Source organism: Lathamus discolor, chromosome Z (assembly GCF_037157495.1).
Source record: "Lathamus discolor isolate bLatDis1 chromosome Z, bLatDis1.hap1, whole genome shotgun sequence".
Classification (NCBI taxonomy): domain Eukaryota; kingdom Metazoa; phylum Chordata; class Aves; order Psittaciformes; family Psittacidae; genus Lathamus; species Lathamus discolor.
Genome location: NC_088909.1, coordinates 31,922,667 through 31,942,268, shown reverse-complemented (window position 1 = coordinate 31,942,268; position 19,602 = coordinate 31,922,667). Strand labels below are relative to the sequence as shown.

At 43.8% G+C, this 19,602-nt stretch overlaps 1 protein-coding gene and 1 long non-coding RNA gene across 4 annotated transcripts; one reads left to right on the top strand and one right to left on the bottom strand.

Annotated features, from left to right (window-relative positions):
• Positions 1 to 1,511: 1,511 nt before the first annotated feature.
• CCNH (cyclin H) lies at positions 1,512 to 12,645 on the bottom strand. 3 transcript variants are annotated; one of them, XM_065664085.1, is made up of 9 exons: positions 11,979 to 12,140; positions 11,706 to 11,828; positions 9,357 to 9,430; positions 8,880 to 9,090; positions 8,414 to 8,577; positions 7,565 to 7,635; positions 5,596 to 5,707; positions 4,957 to 5,017; positions 1,512 to 1,690 (listed from the first exon to the last, which is right to left on the bottom strand). In XM_065664085.1, the coding sequence occupies exons 1-9, from the start codon at positions 12,093 to 12,095 to the stop codon at positions 1,652 to 1,654; spliced, it is 972 nt and encodes a 323-aa protein (XP_065520157.1). In that variant the 5' UTR covers positions 12,096 to 12,140; the 3' UTR covers positions 1,512 to 1,651. The 3 variants fall into 3 exon arrangements, with proteins under 3 accessions (XP_065520157.1, XP_065520158.1, XP_065520159.1); XM_065664086.1 differs by lacking the exon at positions 1,512 to 1,690 and adding an exon at positions 1,697 to 3,137 and having other exon boundaries at positions 11,979 to 12,144; XM_065664087.1 differs by lacking the exons at positions 1,512 to 1,690; positions 4,957 to 5,017; positions 5,596 to 5,707 and adding exons at positions 6,216 to 6,749; positions 12,508 to 12,645 and having other exon boundaries at positions 11,979 to 12,281.
• On the top strand, positions 11,041 to 12,513 carry LOC136006080 (uncharacterized). Its single transcript, XR_010608962.1, has 2 exons — positions 11,041 to 11,835; positions 11,958 to 12,513. It is a non-coding gene; the product is annotated as an uncharacterized LOC136006080 (long non-coding RNA).
• Positions 12,646 to 19,602: the final 6,957 nt, after the last annotated feature.

The following is a 19,602-nucleotide window of genomic DNA, read 5'->3' as shown; positions in this document are numbered from 1 at the left end:
GGCTGTCATGCCTGTAATAAACTGTACCTCAGAGGAAAAGGCTTGTTCTTCCTCTGTACACCTCCCAGTTTGCAGTTTATTCTTTGTGATGAAGTAGTGCACGCTCTGCTTCCAGCTTCCAGCCCATTCAGAACCTCAGCACATGACTTCAGCTGTGCTCAGTCACACTTTCTCTCCTGGATGACATGAGTGTTGTGTGAATGGTGCCAGGCGTGGAGTGAAGCTGTGATAGCTGCATTCTTTCCCTCACCAGTCAGCCAATGGCCCAGGTACAGATGGATGTGTCAAAACCACAGTGGCTAAATGCAGCTGGTGAGGTGTAGGCAGTGTAAAAATACTGTGAGAACAGATTTGGCTGGCTATATGCCCATTACATATGGACTGACAAGTATGAAACTGAGAAATTCCTGATGCTACACTTACGTGTGTGCTTTATGGAACTGTATCATGTTCTAAAACTGAAAGGAAATGGACTTTTCTCTAGATGTGGAAGACATCTAACTGCCTAGGAGGACTTCAGAAATACTGTTACCCTGAGGTAAATTAAGCCACAGCAATCCCACCTGAGATCACAACTGTAAAGTCAGAGGTGTGATTATGACTTTCCATACTGTAAAGTATGTTTCTGCAGCCTCTCAGTGCATGTAACAGCTTCAAAGGTACCAAGTGTTACAGCCACAGCTGTATTCATTCAGCTGTTCCAACAAGCTTGGGAAGAGGGGAGCACACCCTGCTCTGAAGCACAGATGGGCCTGTTGCCCCTGGCTTGTGTTTATTCACCTCAATGCCCAGTCAAAATCAGCTACCACCACTCTGCAGTCACACCTCAAAACTGGTCCTGAACCAAAACTCTTCCAAAGTGTCAGATCTCTTAAAACAAACAGGTCTTAAAGCAAAAAGGTCAAAGGAGGTAATCCTGCCCCTCTACTTTGCTGTAGTGAGACGCCACTTGGAGTACTGTGTGCTGTTCTGGTGTCCTCAGCACAAGGACATGGAGCTGTTGGAAAAAGTCCAGAGGAGGGCCATGAGGATGATCAGGGGACTGGAGCACCTCCTGTAGAAAGACAGGCTGAGAAAGTTGGGGCTGTTCACCCTGGAGAAGGCAAGGCAGCGTGGAGACCTCATAGCAGCCTTCCAGTATCTGAAGGGGGGCTATAAGGATGCTGGAGAGGGGCCGTTCATCAGCAACTGTAACAACAGGACAAGAGGTGATGGGTTCAAACTTTATCAGGAAAAGTTCTGGTTAGATAAAAGAGAAGTTTTTTACTGTGAGGGCAGTGAGGTCCTGGCACGGGCTTCCCAGAGAAGCTGTGGCTGCCCCATCCCTGGCAGTGCTCAAGTCCAGGTTGGACAGGGCTTGGAGCAACCTGGTCTAGTGGGAAGTGTCCCTGCCCATCACAGGGGGTTGGAACTGGATGAGCTTTAAGGACTCTTCCAAACCAAACCAGGCTGATTCTATGATTCTTACTGATGAGTACCTTGAACAGATGAAGGTTTAATGGAATTAATAATTTTAGTGAATTAAAATGCTTTATTGCAGTTAAAAACCAACAGAATAAATACCTCTTGACAGAGAGTAAGGAACCTGTGGCAGGCAGGTTCACAAGACACTTCAGTTTCTGTAGTGGTCAGATTCCATCTTTCTTCAAGGTTACACTGAATCCACAAAATCGTCATCAGTCCACTCTTCCTAATGGAAGGGAAAACAGCAACATCTTCAGCAATGTGTGAATTTAGTGTGTTTTATACTACAGTGCACCAGGCAGCATGTAAATGTAGGTGCATGGCATATGCTGCCACAAAAACCTCTAGTAGAAGTCAAACACAATTCAAGCAGCACAGGTGATTTCACAACTCTGAGTGCCTGCCATCAGTAACAGACTCAAACAGCAATGTCAGACTGATGTGAAGCACAGCTCCTCTCCGCATGACTTGGCAGACCTGCTAAGTTCTGTCAGGATGCTCCTGTCAGGACGCTGGCCCTTCTTGTCTTCCATGCTCCATTCTGCTGCCACCTGAGTAGCAGCTGCCAGGCCTGGTTAACTGACAGGGCTAGCTCAAACTGGAAATGAGGAGCCTACACAGAAGTCACCTGATGAAACACGTTTGTGAAGATCCCCTTCAGATTCTCATGACATGCCTCAGCTAAGGTCGTGGCCAAGAACTGCTGAACGACACTAAAGGTACTTCCTTCCCTGAGACTCCCACAGTCTGAACTCCTGCTCAGACTTTCTCCCACTGCTAAATGTGAGTGCAGTTAAAGGCACTGCTCTAGGTAGGCCCTAGTCTGGCATGAGACTCCAATTAAGTTCTGATTCATGGGTTAATTTAAAATGTTTCCTGCATGCCTCTCCCGAAGAGTTCTATCCAGCATGCTCCAGAGACTTGTGCAGGGACTAAAACAGAAATAACAGCCAAGTAAATATATCACACAGAAGATTATACACACACACACACACACATATATATATGTTTATTTTAGCTGTTAACAGCTAATTCCAGAACACAGGACTGAAAGCCTCCTGGAAATAAGGCCTATTTCTTGCTTTCTGCTATGCACTTTATGCCCGGGATTTAATGCCTAATAGAAGTATTCCATAAACAGAAAAAGGACTAAAATATTTCAACTAGTGGTGATGAAGCCCTTTAAATTTAAAGCTAGTTATCACAGACTGGTCTGGGGTAGAAAGGACCTTAAAGCTCACCCAGTTCCAACCCACTGGCACAGGCAGGGACACCTCTCACTAGACCAGGTTGCTTCAAGCCCCGTCCAGCCTGGCCTTGAACACTGCCAGGGATGGGGCAGCCACAGCTTCTCTGGGCAACCTGTGCCAGGGCCTCACCACCCTCACAAAGAAAAATCCATGCCTACTCTTCAAGTAATAGGGACAGAATCACTTTAGCAGCTGTACGTTTCAGCACCTGTATGAAGTTTAGCTCATGCTTACTCATGAACAACGTAGAGATTTCGCCAAGAGCTCATATTTCAGCTTTTTCCTCGTATCTCGTGGGTTTTATAGCTTCACCACTTTTACGGCACCTGAGTCAGCCATGCTTAACCACTATCTGTATGTTTCTTCTATCATTTCCTATCATTTCCATACCAGTTACAGCCTTGACATTGACATCAACTTCAGCTGTAAACAATTAAATCAAGAAACAAAAATCTTACAGATTAGAACTGATTGTGCCATTGCATACCACAGCCTAATTATTTAAACAAATACATACATCGTTACTATCAGCTAACTACAGCATTAGTGAAGTCTCAAGGCTTAAGCAGTACGCAGGCACTACAAGCTTTCAAAAAGTTACACTTTCTCCTTTATGTCCTAGGCAGCTCAGATCTCCTCTTGTATGTCCCTGGCAGAGCATGAGACTCAGAAAGTCCTTGGTCAGCCTAAATGTTTGAGCAGTAACTAAAAACATCAGTGTTATCTGCTCTGTTCCCAGGCCAAAAGTCAAAACCACAGCACTGCACCAGCTACTAAGAAGGAGAAAAACGACTGCTACTGCTAAACCCAGGGCAGACAGTTACTCAGAAATGAAATTATACAAGATCAAACCCTTCACAATTCAGGTACACCAGTATTTAAAAATCCTAAGTTTCAGGATCTGTTAACACAGCGCAAGTGCTTATCATGAAATGCTGTAGATGGATTTACCAAACCAGTTTATTTCTTTAAAAAAAGGATTCTGAATATATGTTTATTAGAAAAACAACACAACAATATCAAAATAACACCAGCAACCACAGAATCATAGAATACTTAGGGTTGGAAAGGACCTTAAGATCATCTAGTTCCAACCCCCCTGCCATGGGCAGGGACACCTCACACTAAACAAACAAAAACATACAAAGTGCCTCAAGCCATAGCAGCATAACTAAAATAAGAGCACCTTTAAATTAAACCAGGGCAGGGAAGGAGCAAGTCTCCAGAGCTCAGTAGAATCTGTTCTCTCAGTCATTTTGCAAGAAAGTGGAAAGTTACAGAAGTGAAAACAAACATCCTATATTTTATGTTAACAGATGGCCCTCTTCAGCTGTTAGCAAATTTTTCTAAATGCCATACTTAAGGTGCCTTAGATCATGTAGATGGACAACATCTTCAGTATCAAGAGAAGTCCAGCAAAAAATAGTTCTTCACAAAGCTCCACCAGAATGCATTCTCTACAGTTTCCAGCCAATATCATAAATAAAAGCTCTGAAAAGCTTTCAGGTTAGCTCTGAAGGATCACCTTAATTCTGCTTTCATCTGTTCAGCAGCACCCGTCAGTCCATCTCCACCTTATTTCTATTTGTTCTATAACCCGGAGGACTAGCTACCCAGCGGTAAGTTTATGCAAGCGCTGCTAGTAAATTGGCTGACGTAGAAATTCAGTCCAGCAGCTGACTTCTGCATTGAGCAAGCCACCAAAAAAAGGCATTGAAAACAGTTTTAGAAACACTGGCAAGCAAAAAAAAAAATACAATCAATACATAAAAACTTCCTTCAAAAAGCCTACTCTGACTTTATTCCAGCATACACTCATTTATTTCATCCATAATTCTAAGTAAGTTTCCACCTGTAAAGCTGGAATTTCCCCACAGGTGTTTAGCTCCTGGCTTTTCAAAAACTCCCTTCATCACAGCACTCCAAACCTCAGCCTCACAGCTATTCCCCTCACTGGCATCATGGGAGTTTCCCCTGCTGAAGTACAAATCTTGATGCTGTTCTTTGGTTTGTTAAAATACTTTCAGTGTTCAGGGAACAGCAGGAAGTATGGCCTGCATGTTCCTTCCCCTCCCCACAGAAGACTGGGGTATTTAAGAACCCTCCTAAGTACAGGATATATGTATTCTGCCTGAACAACACATAAAAGAATGGGTACAGAAGTTTGTCTCAGTAGCTGTGTTGCTTTTGTCATGGCAGTCAAGAGTGGGAAAAAAAGTTCTTGTACAACAGGTTTACTGACCTCATCCATTTTAGGTTTCTTTGCAACATATTCATCATCTTCATAACCTTTCCTCTTCTTCCTAACCCCCAAGCAGAAAAAAAATTTTTTATAAGTCAGTCTCCTTATTTGGCCACAAAATTAACATTATGGACCTATCTGTAACATAAAAACCTCCAGCGCTTAAACTAGCAGCTTGCTAGAAGTCCACAGTGGGCAGTAATGTGAAAAGGGCAGAAAAGAAAATCACAAAGTTCTATGCCATCAACATAAGTCTTAAGAAAACATTAACCCTTTACACAATTCTTATTTTAATATGATTTTGAAGCCCTTGATTCTCACTATGTATGACATCAAGTGGGTAGACCTTAGAAGCCACCAGGGTTTCAAATGCTCTGTTACAAAATAATCAGTACTGGAGCTTGCAAATTATTTTATGCAAATCAGCACAAAAGATATTTATGTATTACTGGAAGCATTGCTTTTGAATCTTGGTTCTCAGATTCCAGCAGACACTCTCGCACACTAAGCATGTGAACAAACATCCTGGTGTATGTATTTAGATGCTTTCACTCTCCATCACTCACACGGAGAAAACTAATGTTTCCATAGCAATAAAAAGGGCAGAAGTTCAACATCAAAGAGTAAGTATTTACTTACGAGTTTGTATTAAATAAAAGATCCAAGCTGTGACACTTCTCCAGTTTCTGTTTTAGAGCAACAACCTCCTCAGACTTTGGCAGCTCATATTTCCTTATGAGATTGTTCATGCCTACAGTGGCAACAACACAGCCCTAAGCACATTAAATAATTTCTGCTCTTTTTGTACAGGGTTTGCATGGAATGTTTTTGGCAGTGGGGGACTACAGGAGTGCCTTCTGTGTGAAGTTACTTGAAGCTTCCCATGTCTGATGTAGCCAATCCAGCCAGCTACAAGACAGGCCATGGCTGAGCACATCAAGAACAGTGGCAGCACCGCTGGGAGAACATACACAGGGGAAAAAAACCTGCACAACTGCAGCCAGAAAAGAGCCATGAGAATATGTGAGAGCAGCAGCCCTGCAGACCCCTGGGTCAGTGCAGACAGAGGGAGGAAGTGCTCCAGGTGCTGCAGCAGAGGTTCCCCTGCAGCCCGTGGTGCACACCATGGTGAGGCAGGATAGCCTCCTGCAACCCATGGAGGACCCCACTTTTGAAAGCATCGTACGTAGCTTTTCAAGCGGAGTTAGAAGACACTATAAGCAACATGCAACATATTACAAACAGCTGACACAGAAAGCTCACAACGTAAAAACTTTATATTTGTCAAAGCAAGCATCAGACATTCAAAGTATTAACTCCCCCTAACTGCTTGCTTACAGAACTTCCCATCCTACCAGCACTGAAACTTTACAGGATAAAAAAAACTATCATTTTATTCCAAGTATTAGTTTTAAATAACCTCAAGGTACAGCAGAAGCCGAGCACAAGAACTACACTGAAACAAGTCATTAGCATTGTCGATCTCAGATTTCCTCAAGGTAAGTTATAACAATGTAGAGTTCATGTTTGTACCTCCTTCTTAAGAAAAGACTGCTTGCAGTCTTGTTAAGAATTAAACTTAAAATTTACAGCTACCCTTCAAGATTTTTTTTAATCCTAGCAGCATTTTTTCTGTTAAACTAATCATACACAGACGTTACAAAATTTCCTTCCAGCAATCGTTTGTTCACAGAAGAGCTGCCTTTGGGGTGAAGCTACTTTCCAGAATAATGCAAGTGAAGAGTAAGTGATCCCAGCATTTCCTTTGCATCGCAGCAATGGAAACCTGAAGACTGAATTTGTTAACAGGAAGAGAAGGGGAAGAGCATCTTAAGTTTTATAAATTCAATTTAAATTTATTTCCAGATCCTAGTGATTTGTATAATGCATTCTCTACTACAGTCAGTTTAATCAAAAGACTACATTTTTAATGCTATCACCCTCCCATTTTAAATGAGTGCATTAAATAATTATTTGCTTACTGGAAATGTTGTATCCCAGCTTTTTTATTTAATTTAGAAATGGTAATAATCAGTATACTCCATTCCCCATTATCTTAGCTAAACCATGCTGGCATTCGTATTATTTTTATGTATATATTTCTCACACTAGCAAACCTAAACATCTTCTGAAACATCTTTACTGCCGCAAAACAGAAGCGAAATACAAATCCTGGCGTATCACTTAACTCTAACCATTTAGCTTAGAAAAGATACCCTCTGGTGGTAGAAGTAGTTATGCGCAGGCTTTTTAAAGACACAGTGACTGAAAAAGTCATTCCATTCTGATCTACAAAACCCATAACCTAGCTCCCAAAACAAAGTTCTCATTTTGTAGCCAGCTGATAGCACTTAACTGTCTGTATTCTCAGAAGCATCAGGCCCTTTGCCTTTCAGTTTCATTTGTTCGTATCACTGGAAAGCCTCACTGTCTCCCCTTGCATCCACAAGCTAGGTAGTCCATTCTACTACCTGTGTTTAAACATGCAACCAGGTAAAGAAAACCTCTTGAAGCACAACCTTCTGCTTAAAGTTTCTGTTGTTTGTTAAAAGCTGTTTTCCCTCCTTTAGAAATACTGTTTTATCATATTTTCCCAATGTTTACTTACATTTCATGCTATCTAGTAGCTTGGCTAGGGTTGTTCTGTCTTCTTTCAGCTTAAGACTTTCTGATAAATAACTGCAAAAAGACATGGAAGAGTAAGTACTTACATTAAAGTGTTATAATTATTTGTAGCAGCTAAAATTAGTTAATAAAATATGTATTATTCATTACTTACATCTGCTAGAGCTTCATGATTACACCTAGCAAGCACACTTTGGTTATACAAGTGCTATAAAATGATAAAAAAGCAAATCTGTAATTTGCAACATTCTTCTTCTGTAAGAACATGAAGAAAGTATTCCCCTGCCATGTATGGAATTGGGTTTGAGCCTCACTGTGTTAAGTCAACTTACATTTAAGACTCTGTCAAGTGTCATGTTAACATCACACTATTACACAGTACGACTGTTGGAAAAGCAAACAGTACAGAAGTGTTCAGTCAGACCAAGAGACAGCAAAGTTTGCAAGATGAAATAACTTCTTTTGGCAGCTGAAAGCAAAGGCTCAAAGCTGCCTTGTAAGAGCCTGTGCATCCCTTCCTCTTCCCTCAGAGATTCCAAAACAAAAAATATACACAAAAAAACCTAACCAAAAAAACAAAACAACAAAACCCAATCCACGCAAACCAAAAAATCCCCCAAACAACAACAGAAAAAAAAAAAATCAGAAACAAAAACCCACCAACCAACCAACCAAAACCAGCACTGCTTCAATTTTGGAATATATTTAAAGAACACATCAGAGTCAGTAAATACACACTTGTACTACTTAAGAATGTCTACAATCCAACTATTTTATACAGGAAGCAAATAAGATGTTTAAATCATACCCATAATGAAAAAGAAAAGACTACCTTTCCATATTAATTCCTGCTCTTGAACCACTGGATAATATGGCAGCGAGAGCTATCTGTGAAGGACTGAAGAGCAGGTATGCATCTGTCAGAGCCACTCGACTGAGGAAGTCATCAGCTGTTTTCCTCAGAACTTCTGGATTCTCCAGCACTGGATAGCGAGTCTGAAAAGGAAGTATTCAGAAAGTAAGTAGGTGTTCCTTGCCTTCTTCTTCATGAGCTCAGACCACATAATTCAATAGTACCTGCTAATGCTAAAATGTAGCAGACCATCTTCTTACTCCAAAATAATCTAAAGTGCTTACAGCCACAACTAAACTAATTTCCTCCCAGATATCTGCCTATTACTTTAGAAACTAAATCTTTTACAATCACAGGCACAAAAGCAAATAAAGTTTTTTAATACAACCCATGAGATTTATACTACCTCAGCATATGCGGTATGTAGCACATTAAACAATAGTACCTTTAGATCGATTAGAAATCCCTCAAACGGCCTGTATGGATTATGGACAATAAGATGGAAGTTCAGTTGCTGAATAAGCAGTAGCTCATATTCCAGTATTTGTTCAAGAGCTTTTTCCTGTCCAGCATGGCTTTCTCGAAGGTTACCAACAAACTGTGCACTGGACACATTAAATTCATCCACTTTACAAGCCAAAAATGCACATGTCAGCCTTGAGGAGGGAAAAAAGGAAAAAAATTGACATATGTAGTACGCAGCTTCTTATCAAGAGTCCTGTTCAGAAAACTTATCTTCAAAACACCATATTCTGAACACAAAAAAACTTCCAAATGGAAACTGGAAGTGACCATACTTTGCCTTTACTTGTATTCAAGCTCTCAGATGTCCTTTCTCATTTTTTCAGGTCTTTACAGATACAAAGATTAAACCTCCAATATTTTGCTTGACAGAATAACACAAGATGCATTGATAACTCACATTATTATCCGAGGATGATACTCCATCACTGAGTTATTGAGGTAAAACCGTTTGAAATACATGGAAGCTGTTCCCTAGATTAAAAAAAAAAAACAACAAAAACAAAAACAAGGGAGGGAAAAGTAAGTGTAGAAGCAAAAACAGATTAAGAAAAAAAGAAAAATAAACTAAAAAAAATTAATCATGAAACAGAAGAGGCATGTTTGAATATATACTACACACAGGATACATTAAGGCCATTTGAAAGTCTAATACATGTATGCCTGCAATATTTATGCTCAAAAAGCCTGTAACAGCTTCATAAGAAAAATGTGAAGCTTACATGAAGTTTAAAAATCAAAGACTGAAAAGGATTCTGAAAGCTGTGAGTAGTCCCAGGCAAAACATCTGACTTTTTATATCAGTAAGTTTCCCAGTGTGTTTAACAATTATGCTTCTCTGTGTGTTGAGAAGTGCTGCAGCGAATGCCAGATTTCCATGCTGGTCTGAATGCCATCGGCATGAAAGCAGATGTTTTCTGTAACCATTACTTGGCAGGTCTGATCCAGCACACGTACTCTAACAAGGGTGTCTTGATTTCAGCTGCAATAGCTGTTTTTTCCTCCTTCCTAAGGGCAGTGCTGTGGCTTGGCTTTAATCTGAGAACAACACTGATAACATACCGCTGTGTTTAACGTTGCTCAGCAATGCTTACCCAGATCAAGGACTTTTCAGTCTCACGCTCTACCAGGGAGGAGGGGAAGCTGGGACGAAGCAGAGACAGGACACCAGACCCAAACTAGCCAAAGCGGTATTCCATACCACAGCACGTCATGCCCTGGGGGGAGCTACCCAGAAGGTCAGATCGCTGCTCTGGTCGGTCGCTGCTCTGGTCGCACCGAGTATCGGTCTGCAGCTGGTAAGCCATCACTTGTGCTTACTGTTTTTTCTTTCTCTTTTAGCTTTATATTCTCTCATCTTGTTATTTTCCTTATTAACAGTAGTAGTAGTTTTGTATTGTACCTTAGTAACAGGACTGCTCTTACCTCAACCCATGGGACTTACATTCTTTCAATTCCCCTCTCCAGCCCTCTGGGAGAAGGGGGGGGGAAAAAGGGAGGGAGGGAGAGAACAGCTGTGTGGTTCTGAGTTACCAGCTGCGCTTAAACCACAGCAGTCCTCTGTGGCACCCAACGTGGGGCTCAAAGGGTTGAGATAATGATAGATCTGATCAGTGTGTCTAACTGTATTTGTGATAAGCATTTATTCTTTCGGATGAATAGTCACTTGCCACAATGCCGATTTATTGGCTCTCCGAGTTGTGCTTGGTCTCAGAGTTTCAGTATGCCACACCTTACTTGCAACCTGTACTTGCTGTTACAGTGTTTATCAGCTCTAGGGCTGGGGCTAAAGTTCTCATTTTGTTGTACTTTATGACAATGGCTTGTGATACAACAGAATTATTGATCAGATTATTGATGAAACCAGTGTGGCATGCACTCTCAGCATGGCCACCACCTCTGTACTTTGGGAGGCATGTAATGGGAAATGCTAACAATTACACCTCTTTTTTTCCCTGCCTCAGAGGGCCAACCTGTGAAGGAGACATCCTCCCACACCTTCTGCCCCACCCCCACCCCCCCGGCCATTTACAGCAGCATTTGAGAATTTTAAGGATTTTTAATGTGTTTTGAGTACCCTTGAAAGTAGCCTGCTCCTTTTGCTGGGAACCAGCATGTTGCTGCATGTGGTTTAGGTCTTGTTTAAGGTTAAATGATGCTCTGACAATACCACTAAGAGATCTTCCCCATGGCTGGACAGTCATGAGTTGCAGTATGTGTGGGACAGTATGTACAAGTACCCAGATCAGTGGCATCTTCGGAACTGAGAGGAGACAATACAGATTGTAATGGCTGGGTGACAAAGGCAGCACAACTTTATTTCCTGTTACAGCTGTGAGTCCCCACTCTCTTCCTTCTGAAATGTGCTCAAGGTAAGTCATTAAAAGCATTTTTCCTTTTACTCTTTAACCTCTATAGGTTAGTTTACTGCCAGTAAAGCTCGTTTTGTGGTCAGACAGGCACCAGTGCTTGAGAAAAAGCTGGGGGACAGCTCAAGGTTGGGACTGCCTCCTTTAGCTACAGCTAAAGTTCTCAGGCAAAGGGTGGACTTGATGATCTCACAGTTGATTTCCTACCCCATGGATTCTATGATTCTATAGATAACACTCTGGCTTTGGAACGCAAAAAAAAAAAAAAAAGTCTGAAAACAGAGCAAAAAAAAAAGGGTCTGAAACACAGACTGCAGCACTGTTAGACAAAAAAGCTGGAGGATATCCAAAGAACAGAACACGCATGCTCCGCCACTTACCACCACGGATCTCGGCATGGCGGGCTTGAAGATGGAGCAGAAGTCCAGCAGCCTCTTTTCGTAGTGCTTGCATATCGCCAGCTCCTCATGAGGCTTCAGCAGCCGAAGGTCATTCTGATGGACCTTCAGGGTAAGCAAAGATAAGCCTGCCTCACGGGCTCCACCTCTCCCCACCCCCAGCTCCTCCCCTCAGAGGAGGCCGCGAGGCTGACGCACCCCTCCCTGCCGCCCTCTTCCTCTCCTCCCTCGTAGCTCCTACTCCCACTCCCACACCTTCCCAGTCGCCGCTGCCTTGCTGTGGAAGTTGCGGTTGGCCTCCTCCCGGCACCGCGCCAGCTCCTGCCGGCTGCAGAAGGTCCAGTGCTTGCGCTGGGTGCTGCTATGGTACATGATGACGACGATAAAGACAGCGGCCCCCCACGCTTTCCGGTATTACGCTTTCCGGTGTGGGCGTGGAACAGCTGGGAGGTGTCCTTCGGCAGCGGGGAGGTGGGGGGAGGTCTAGGGATCGCTGAGGGGAAGCAGGGTCCGGAACGGGAAGTGGGAATGTCAGGGTGGAAGCATGAAAGAAGATGTCTGGGTCAGAAAAAGAGTAACAGCTAACTTGAGAAAGATTAAGAAGAAACCCAAGGTCAAAACAACATAGGCTGTTTTGAAAAGATCAGCAAAACAGAGGTACGTACCCGTGTCCCCAAAGCAGCTTGGTTCATTGTAATGCTAAAACTCACACCCCCTGAGGTAAGAGAACCTTGCCCCCGGAGACCCTACATCACAGAACATGTGCAGTGAAATAAACACTTACAGCATTGTCCTGGGTTCAGCAGTAGCAGTCATTTTTCTCCTCCTTAATAGCTGGTGCAGTGCTGTGTTTTGACTTTCAGCATGGGAACAATGCTGATAACAGTGGTATTTTTTGTTGTTGCTCAGTCATGTTCACTCTGACCAAGGACTTTCTGAGTCTCATGCTCTGCCAGGGAGGAGGGGAAGCTGAGAGGAAACAGAGATAGAACACCTGACCCAAACTAGCTATGAAACCATGTAATTTATTGACATCAAATAATAATACTGTTAAGAATATGGCCTGGGTTCAGCAGTAGCAGGCATTTTTCTCCTTCTTAGTAGCAGTTGCAGTGCTGTGGTTTTGTCTTTCAGCCTGAGAACAATGCTGATTAACACACCAATGTTTTAGTTGTTGCTCAGTAATGTTTACCCCGATCAAGGACTTTGTGAGCCTCATGCTCTGCCAGTGAGGAGGAGAAGCCGGGAGAAAGCAGAGACAGGACACCTGACCCAAACTAGCGAAAGGGGTATTCCATACCACAGCACGTCATGCCCAGTATATACACTGGGGGCAGTTACTTGGAAGGCTAGATCACTGCTCAGGTAGGGCTCAGTGTCTGTCAGCAGGTGGTGAGCAGTTGTATTCTCTTCCCTTGTAATTTCCCTTATCATTATTGGTTGTAGCAGTAGTGATTTGTGTTATACCTTAAGTTACTGGACTGTTCTTATCACAACCCATGGGAGTTACATTCTTTCGATTCTCCTCCCCATCCCTCTGGGAGCGGGAAGAAATGGGAGTGAGCAAGTGACTACATGGTTCTGAGTTACTGGCTGGGTTTAAACCACGACAGGAAAGAAACAAAGCAAGAAATTCTTTATGTTCTAGCAAATGAAATCCATCTTGGTGAGTTTAAAAAGAAGTATTTGAGAAGAAACAGTTCTCTAGCCCCCTCACGTCAGGGTTGATATGGAGTGAGGTTGTAATGGCGTGGGAGTTGGCCTCTTCTCCCAAGTAACAAGTGATAGGACAGGAGGAAATGGCCTCAAGCTGCACCAGAAGAGGTTCAGACTGAATATTAGGAACAATTTCTTCACAGAAAGTGTTGTCAGGCATTGGAACAGGCTGCCCAGGGAAGTGGTGGAGTCACCATATGAATATTTAAGGACTGTTTCGACACTGTTCCGCATGGCATCCTTGTCTCTAAACAAGGGACATAAATTTGATGGCTGGACAGACAGTGGATAATGAATTGGCTGGTTGGTCACATACAGAGGGTTGTGGTCAACAGTTTAATGTCCAATTGGAGACCAGTAACAAGTGGTATCCCTCAGGGATCGGTGTTGGGAGACTGATCCTGTTCAACATCTTTGTGGGCAACATGGACAGTGGGATTGATGTACCCTCAGCAAGTCTGCTGATGACACCAAACTGTGTGGTTCAGTTGATACGCTGGAGGGAAGGGATGTGATCCAGAAGGACACTGACACACTTGAGAGGTGGCCAGTGCCAACCCCATAGAGTTCAACCAAGCCAAGTGCAAGGTCCTACATCTGTGTCAGGGCAATCCCAGACACAACTACAGGTTGGGAGGAGAAGAGACTCAGAGCAGCCCTGCAGAGAAGGACTTGGGGGTGTTGGGTGGCAAAAAACTGAACATGAGCCTGTGGGAATCGCCGGGAGACGAGCTCATCAGATGATGACCAACAAGTCTCATTTATTGCTAAGCAGATGGATACTTATATACCTTGCTTGCATGTTTATAGTTTGGTTACAGAGAGATCATTGGCTTACAGCTTTTGCATGTTACAAGATCATTGGTTTGTAGCTTCTACATTTTTGCAGCTACACCGTACACCCCCCCACCATCCTCCTTCTCATGCACTTATCACTTAGTGGCCTTGGCTGTGATTGGTCATAGTATGTTGCTGTTTGCCGGTGTCCTTCATTTCCTCATTATCTGGCGTGAGAGGTTTGCATCATGTTCCACACAGATGTCTTGTTTCAGCTCGTTGATGGGAGCGTGACCTTTGACCTTTTTTCGACAAGCTAATCCTCCACAATTCCCCCTTTTTCTTTATAGAGGAATAAGGACTGAGTCAGGAGTCATTGTAAACAAGCAGAACAACATTGCAAAGCATAACAAAGTAACAGACCCCCTATAATTATGAGACCTATAACAGCGAAGCAGCTTGTAAAGCAAATGTATATGCAGCTCTATGAAGTGAAACTTCTAAAATCAGCTAAATATTTCTGAAGCGCTATAAGCGGGTTACATAAAAGATAATTTGACAACTATACAAAAAGTCTTTGTTTCAGCTAACTCTGGCGAAGATGCCTTATAGACTGACAACCACCACAATATAATTCTACTGTAGGGTCACACTGATGACAAAAACTACAGAGTTATCGAAGCACTTGTTGTATCACCAATCTCAGTTGTACCACTATATGCCTGTGGCCATGGACCGGATCTAGGAGGGCGACCGTGCTCAACGAAAGCTCTGTGTTGACTAAGGAGTTAAGTTCTTCTATTAGTGGCTGTAGCGCTCGGCGCAAGCAACGCTCCTCCCGGGCCTGCGAGTCAGGGTCCATACACTAGCTCGGAGACACCGTCACTGGAGCTTCTGCAACAGCCGGTCTTAGTCACTTGGATGGTACCCACAAGGGTCCTGCAGGAGCACAAACACAGGCGTAACCACGGCCCAGATATATTACTTCTGCCGGTCCCTGCCACAAATCTGTATTAGGATCTCGATAGTACGCCTTAAAAGAAGGCTTTATCTTCTGTTTGTACAAAGTGCTTAATAACTGCTGGAGTTTGTTCATCACCAAAGATGCATAAATAATTTAACGTAATTTCACCCATATAATCAGCATCGATGGCACCTGGAACAATGAATAGTCCTTTCAACGCAGATGATGATCTCCCCAGTAGCAAGGCTAGTCTCATAGATTCTTTTAACAATTCTGGACCTAGCTGGACTTGAGCCTCCTTAGTGGAGAACTGTCCAGTTCCCATAAGGTGTTGTAATTGCACCCCAATCAGGGGATCTCCCTGGCCTCGCTGAACTGCAACTGCCTCTTGACAGGTTTTCTGCCAATACATGTTCCATAACAACAACTGTGAAGGGGTGAGGATTAATTTCACAATACTTTTAATATAACAGCAAATCTGTTCCCCAAATATATGACAACATCTGCCTAGTGGGTTCAAACTGAATGCCTGTAGAAATAACAGTTTGCCTTAACTGAGATAGCAATTTCCAATTTAAGGGAGACATTTCAGCATTTACTGCCTGACCTTGAGCGTTAATCTGGTACTTAACAGGAAAGGCGAGAATCTTTTCCTGCAACAATCAAAATCATTGTTTGACAGAGCCTCTCTCTGAATAGATTTCCAATCTATCACCTGGATTCGCATTTGTCTACCTGTGCTCTGCAACTTTACCTTCCTTTCTTCTCTCCCCCCCCCCTTTTTTTTTTTTTTTTTTTTCAAAAGTTGTTCACCCTGCTTTGCACGGCTACAAACAGCAGCCTGCTCGGCAGCAGCTACAGCTGCCTGCCTGCTTCAGCAGCAGCCATAAATACCTGTCAGCAACCGCACTTTTGCATTAACCCTTTCTTGCCTGAAATGTTAAACCACTACCTGTTAAAAACTTTTACATGAACACGATAAAAAAAAAAATACATGGAACACCATCTGCTCTCATCACACACACACATACGTATGCATATGGGATCCCACAAGCACATTTCACACAACCACAATGTTTGAAACACAAAATCCAGACAATCATTACTCGCACTACACAGTTCCACGTACAGAACGTGGCATAAGGACTCTGTGAAGACTATCAGGAAACCAGCTCCAACAAGCATCATCCCAGTGTGAGGTGGCAGGCTCAGCCCTAGCGAGCGTCCCCGCAGAGGCTCTGCCTCCCTCACATCGCATGAGGCTTGGGCTTTTATACTGATCAAAATGCACACTCATTCTGACACAGGTGGCCAGTCTATGTCAGAAGAAGTGGCCAGCAATATCTATAAAGGTTTCCAAGCATCAATAGAATCATAGACATATTTGCTAACTTCTAGTACATGAGTATCACAGAGAGACTGTATCAAATGAGTTGTATATGGGACCTCAAGTCCACGGTCTGCCACAGTCCACCACAGTCTTCTCGATACCCCTGATAAGGGCATACGAGAGACCTTTCCACCGCAGGTCTTGATCCAGCACATACATCACAGGGAAAGCACACAATACATCTGCATCCCACACCCATCTCGCTTCTCCCTTTACAGCTGTCCATTTATCATGAGGATCTGGGGGATATAAATTAGGCTTCTTTTCTGGCTCCATGTCAAAAGGATCATCCAGGTCAGCATCAGAATTAACAGGCGTCAGAACTTTAGGAGCAGCAACAGCAGCCTGATGAGCACGCACAGGCTCTTTCTTGGGGTCAATAGGGTCTGGGTCAAAAAGAGTGTCTTCATCTCTGTTTTCAGACTTTGCAGCCGCGGCGGCAACTGGCAGAGGCTCAAGGGTGGCCGGGGGGGGACGGGACACTGGGTTCCATTTGCTTAATTTCTGTAGGGATCTTTTGAGGTTGTGAAGTTACAAGTGTTATTTCTACAGAGGTTGCCAGGTCCAAGCTGAAGCTTCTGCTGGTTGCGGGTTGCAAGGGGGTGGAATCATCTGAGCTGCAGTGGCAACTTGTTTCTGCACGTGGCCGTTGGTGTACGCGCTCCTGTTGCAGTTTCCCGAACCTCGCCGACACATAGAGGTGTTATGTGAGTTGTTTCGGCATTTCTGACACCACACTCCTGAGACAGTGCATTCTCGGCGGAGATGTCCCATTCCTCCACATCGATAGCAGCGTAGAGGGCCGCGGTTACGCTGGCCAAGTGCGGCCGACGCTTGAAGGGGTGCAAGAGCGGCTAACACCTGAGTCTGTGAAGCCTTAGCTTGTTCCTGAATTCCCTCAGCTAGCTGTTTTATGGCATCTACTACCATAGCTTGCGGCCCTGTTGGTTGTGAGGCCATTCTTTCTAATGCTTCCTCTATAGTCCAATTAGCTCCCAAAGTAAGAATAACATTTCGGGTAATGGGGTTGCAGTTTTGTAAAGCACATTGTTTTAACAAGGCTCCCTTCATGTAGTCTGGGACGCCTGCTTTTTCAATAGCTGCAGCAGCTCTGTCTATAAAGGACCCAAATGATTCGTCTCGTCCTTGCTTGATAGCCATATATGAAGGCACACCTCCTGGGTCCTTAACTTGGTTAATAGCTTGCCATACCAAATTCATAGCTGCTCTACACTTATCAGGTCCTAATAAAGCTTGTGCCTCGGTTCTAAAAAACGGTCCTGTACCCATTAACTCATCCAGGGTTACCCCGTAAAGGGGATCCCCAGGTTGTCTTTGTATAGCTACGAATCCATGAGCCAGATTTTGCCAATGAGCGTTAAAAAGCAACTGCTGATGTTGTGAGAATATAAGCTTAGCAATACTCTTGCAATCGGATGGTAGCAAGATATGAGCAGTCCAGATATAATCTAACATCTGCTTTACCGGCTCACTGGTGACTCCAAATTGACTGGCCGTCGCTCGTAATTGTGATAACAGTTTCCAATCTAAAGGGGTAACAGTTGCCATCAAACCACCCTGGTGTTGCTGAAAAGTCACCGGGCATGCCAACGAGGTCGCCACCTCATTGTCCCCCTTTTCAAGGCTGTCCTTAGCCACCGCTGCCCAAGCCTCCCTTCTTTCTTTAGCTATGGCCTCCACTAGGTCAGTTTCTGCCCCAGGGATAGGCTCATTGCTTGAAAGAGGGTTAACAGAGGGCTTTTCTGGTTTTAGAGTCGTAGTGGTGGGGGGAGCTATTGGTTCCGAAACTGAGGGGCTTGCTCCGGTGTCATCTGCATTTTGTGGAGATGGCAACATTACTTGTGAAAAAGCAGATGGCATTGGAATGGAGGAAGGCCAGTCAATTTCATAACTCCTGTTTTTTGCCTGAGCCGTGAGTGCCTGCTCGGCAGCTTTCTTTTCTGGCTGATATTGTAAAAGTTCATTATGTACCACCCGCCATAATTTACCTAACTTTGACTTTAACATCTCTAAAATAGTTCTCCAAATGACCAACAAATGTTTCACAGTGTCACTGCCTTCTGTGGCTGCGTTCTTCGGAGCTTTCCCAATCCCTGCTGTCTTCCCAGCCTTTTGTTTTAACAGGGTATTATATATAGCTTGCCAAATCTTATCTCCAAATTTTCGCCTTTCTGCTAATTTATGGACAGTGTGAGGGTTAACAAAACATCCCTTAGACTGTCCATAAGCTAACAGTCCCTGCAGCTCTTTCTGCAGGTCGATCCCTTTAACCTGCCGCTTTTGTAAGAAGGCAGTAAATAAATCATATGCCGCTTGCCTTTCCATACCTTAGCGCGCTTGTTGCAGCCCCTTCAGGTTTCGGCGGCGCGTATCGGCCGGGCTCGTCTATACGGTCACCCAGGGTCCGGTGCTTAAAATCCTGAGATCTTGGCGCTTTGACCGTCCTGTGGCTGCGATCAGGACCCGAGCAGAACTTACGTCGTCCCACCGTGGTGTTCGAGGGATCACGTCGGGGTCACCATTTGTGGGAATCGCCGGGAGACGAGCTCATCAGATGATGACCAACAAGTCTCATTTATTGCTAAGCAGATGGATACTTATATACCTTGCTTGCATGTTTATAGTTTGGTTACAGAGAGATCATTGGCTTACAGCTTTTGCATGTTACAAGATTTGTAACTTGTAACAAGTAATTTGTAATTTGTAACAAGGTTTGTAGCTTCTACATTTTTGCAGCTACACCGTACACCCCCCCACCATCCTCCTTCTCATGCACTTATCACTTAGTGGCCTTGGCTGTGATTGGTCATAGTATGTTGCTGTTTGCCGGTGTCCTTCATTTCCTCATTATCTGGCGTGAGAGGTTTGCATCATGTTCCACACAGATGTCTTGTTTCAGCTCGTTGATGGGAGCGTGACCTTTGACCTTTTTTCGACAAGCTAATCCTCCACATGAGCCAGCTTCAGTGTGGGCTTGCAGTCCAGAAACCACCCATGTGCTGGTCTGCATC

What these genes read in the sequence shown, in the direction of transcription:
- CCNH (XM_065664085.1), bottom strand. Translation starts at nt 12,095, where the DNA reads ATGTACCATAGCAGCACCCAGCGCAAGCACTGGACCTTCTGCAGCCGG. An exon ending in AGGCAGCGGCGACTGGGAAG is followed by an intron (nt 11,829 to 11,978) that starts GTGTGGGAGTGG and finishes CTTACCCTGAAG; the next exon opens with GTCCATCAGAATGACCTTCG. An exon ending in AGAAACCTAAAATGGATGAG is followed by an intron (nt 1,691 to 4,956) that starts GTCAGTAAACCT and finishes CCCTTCCATTAG; the next exon opens with GAAGAGTGGACTGATGACGA.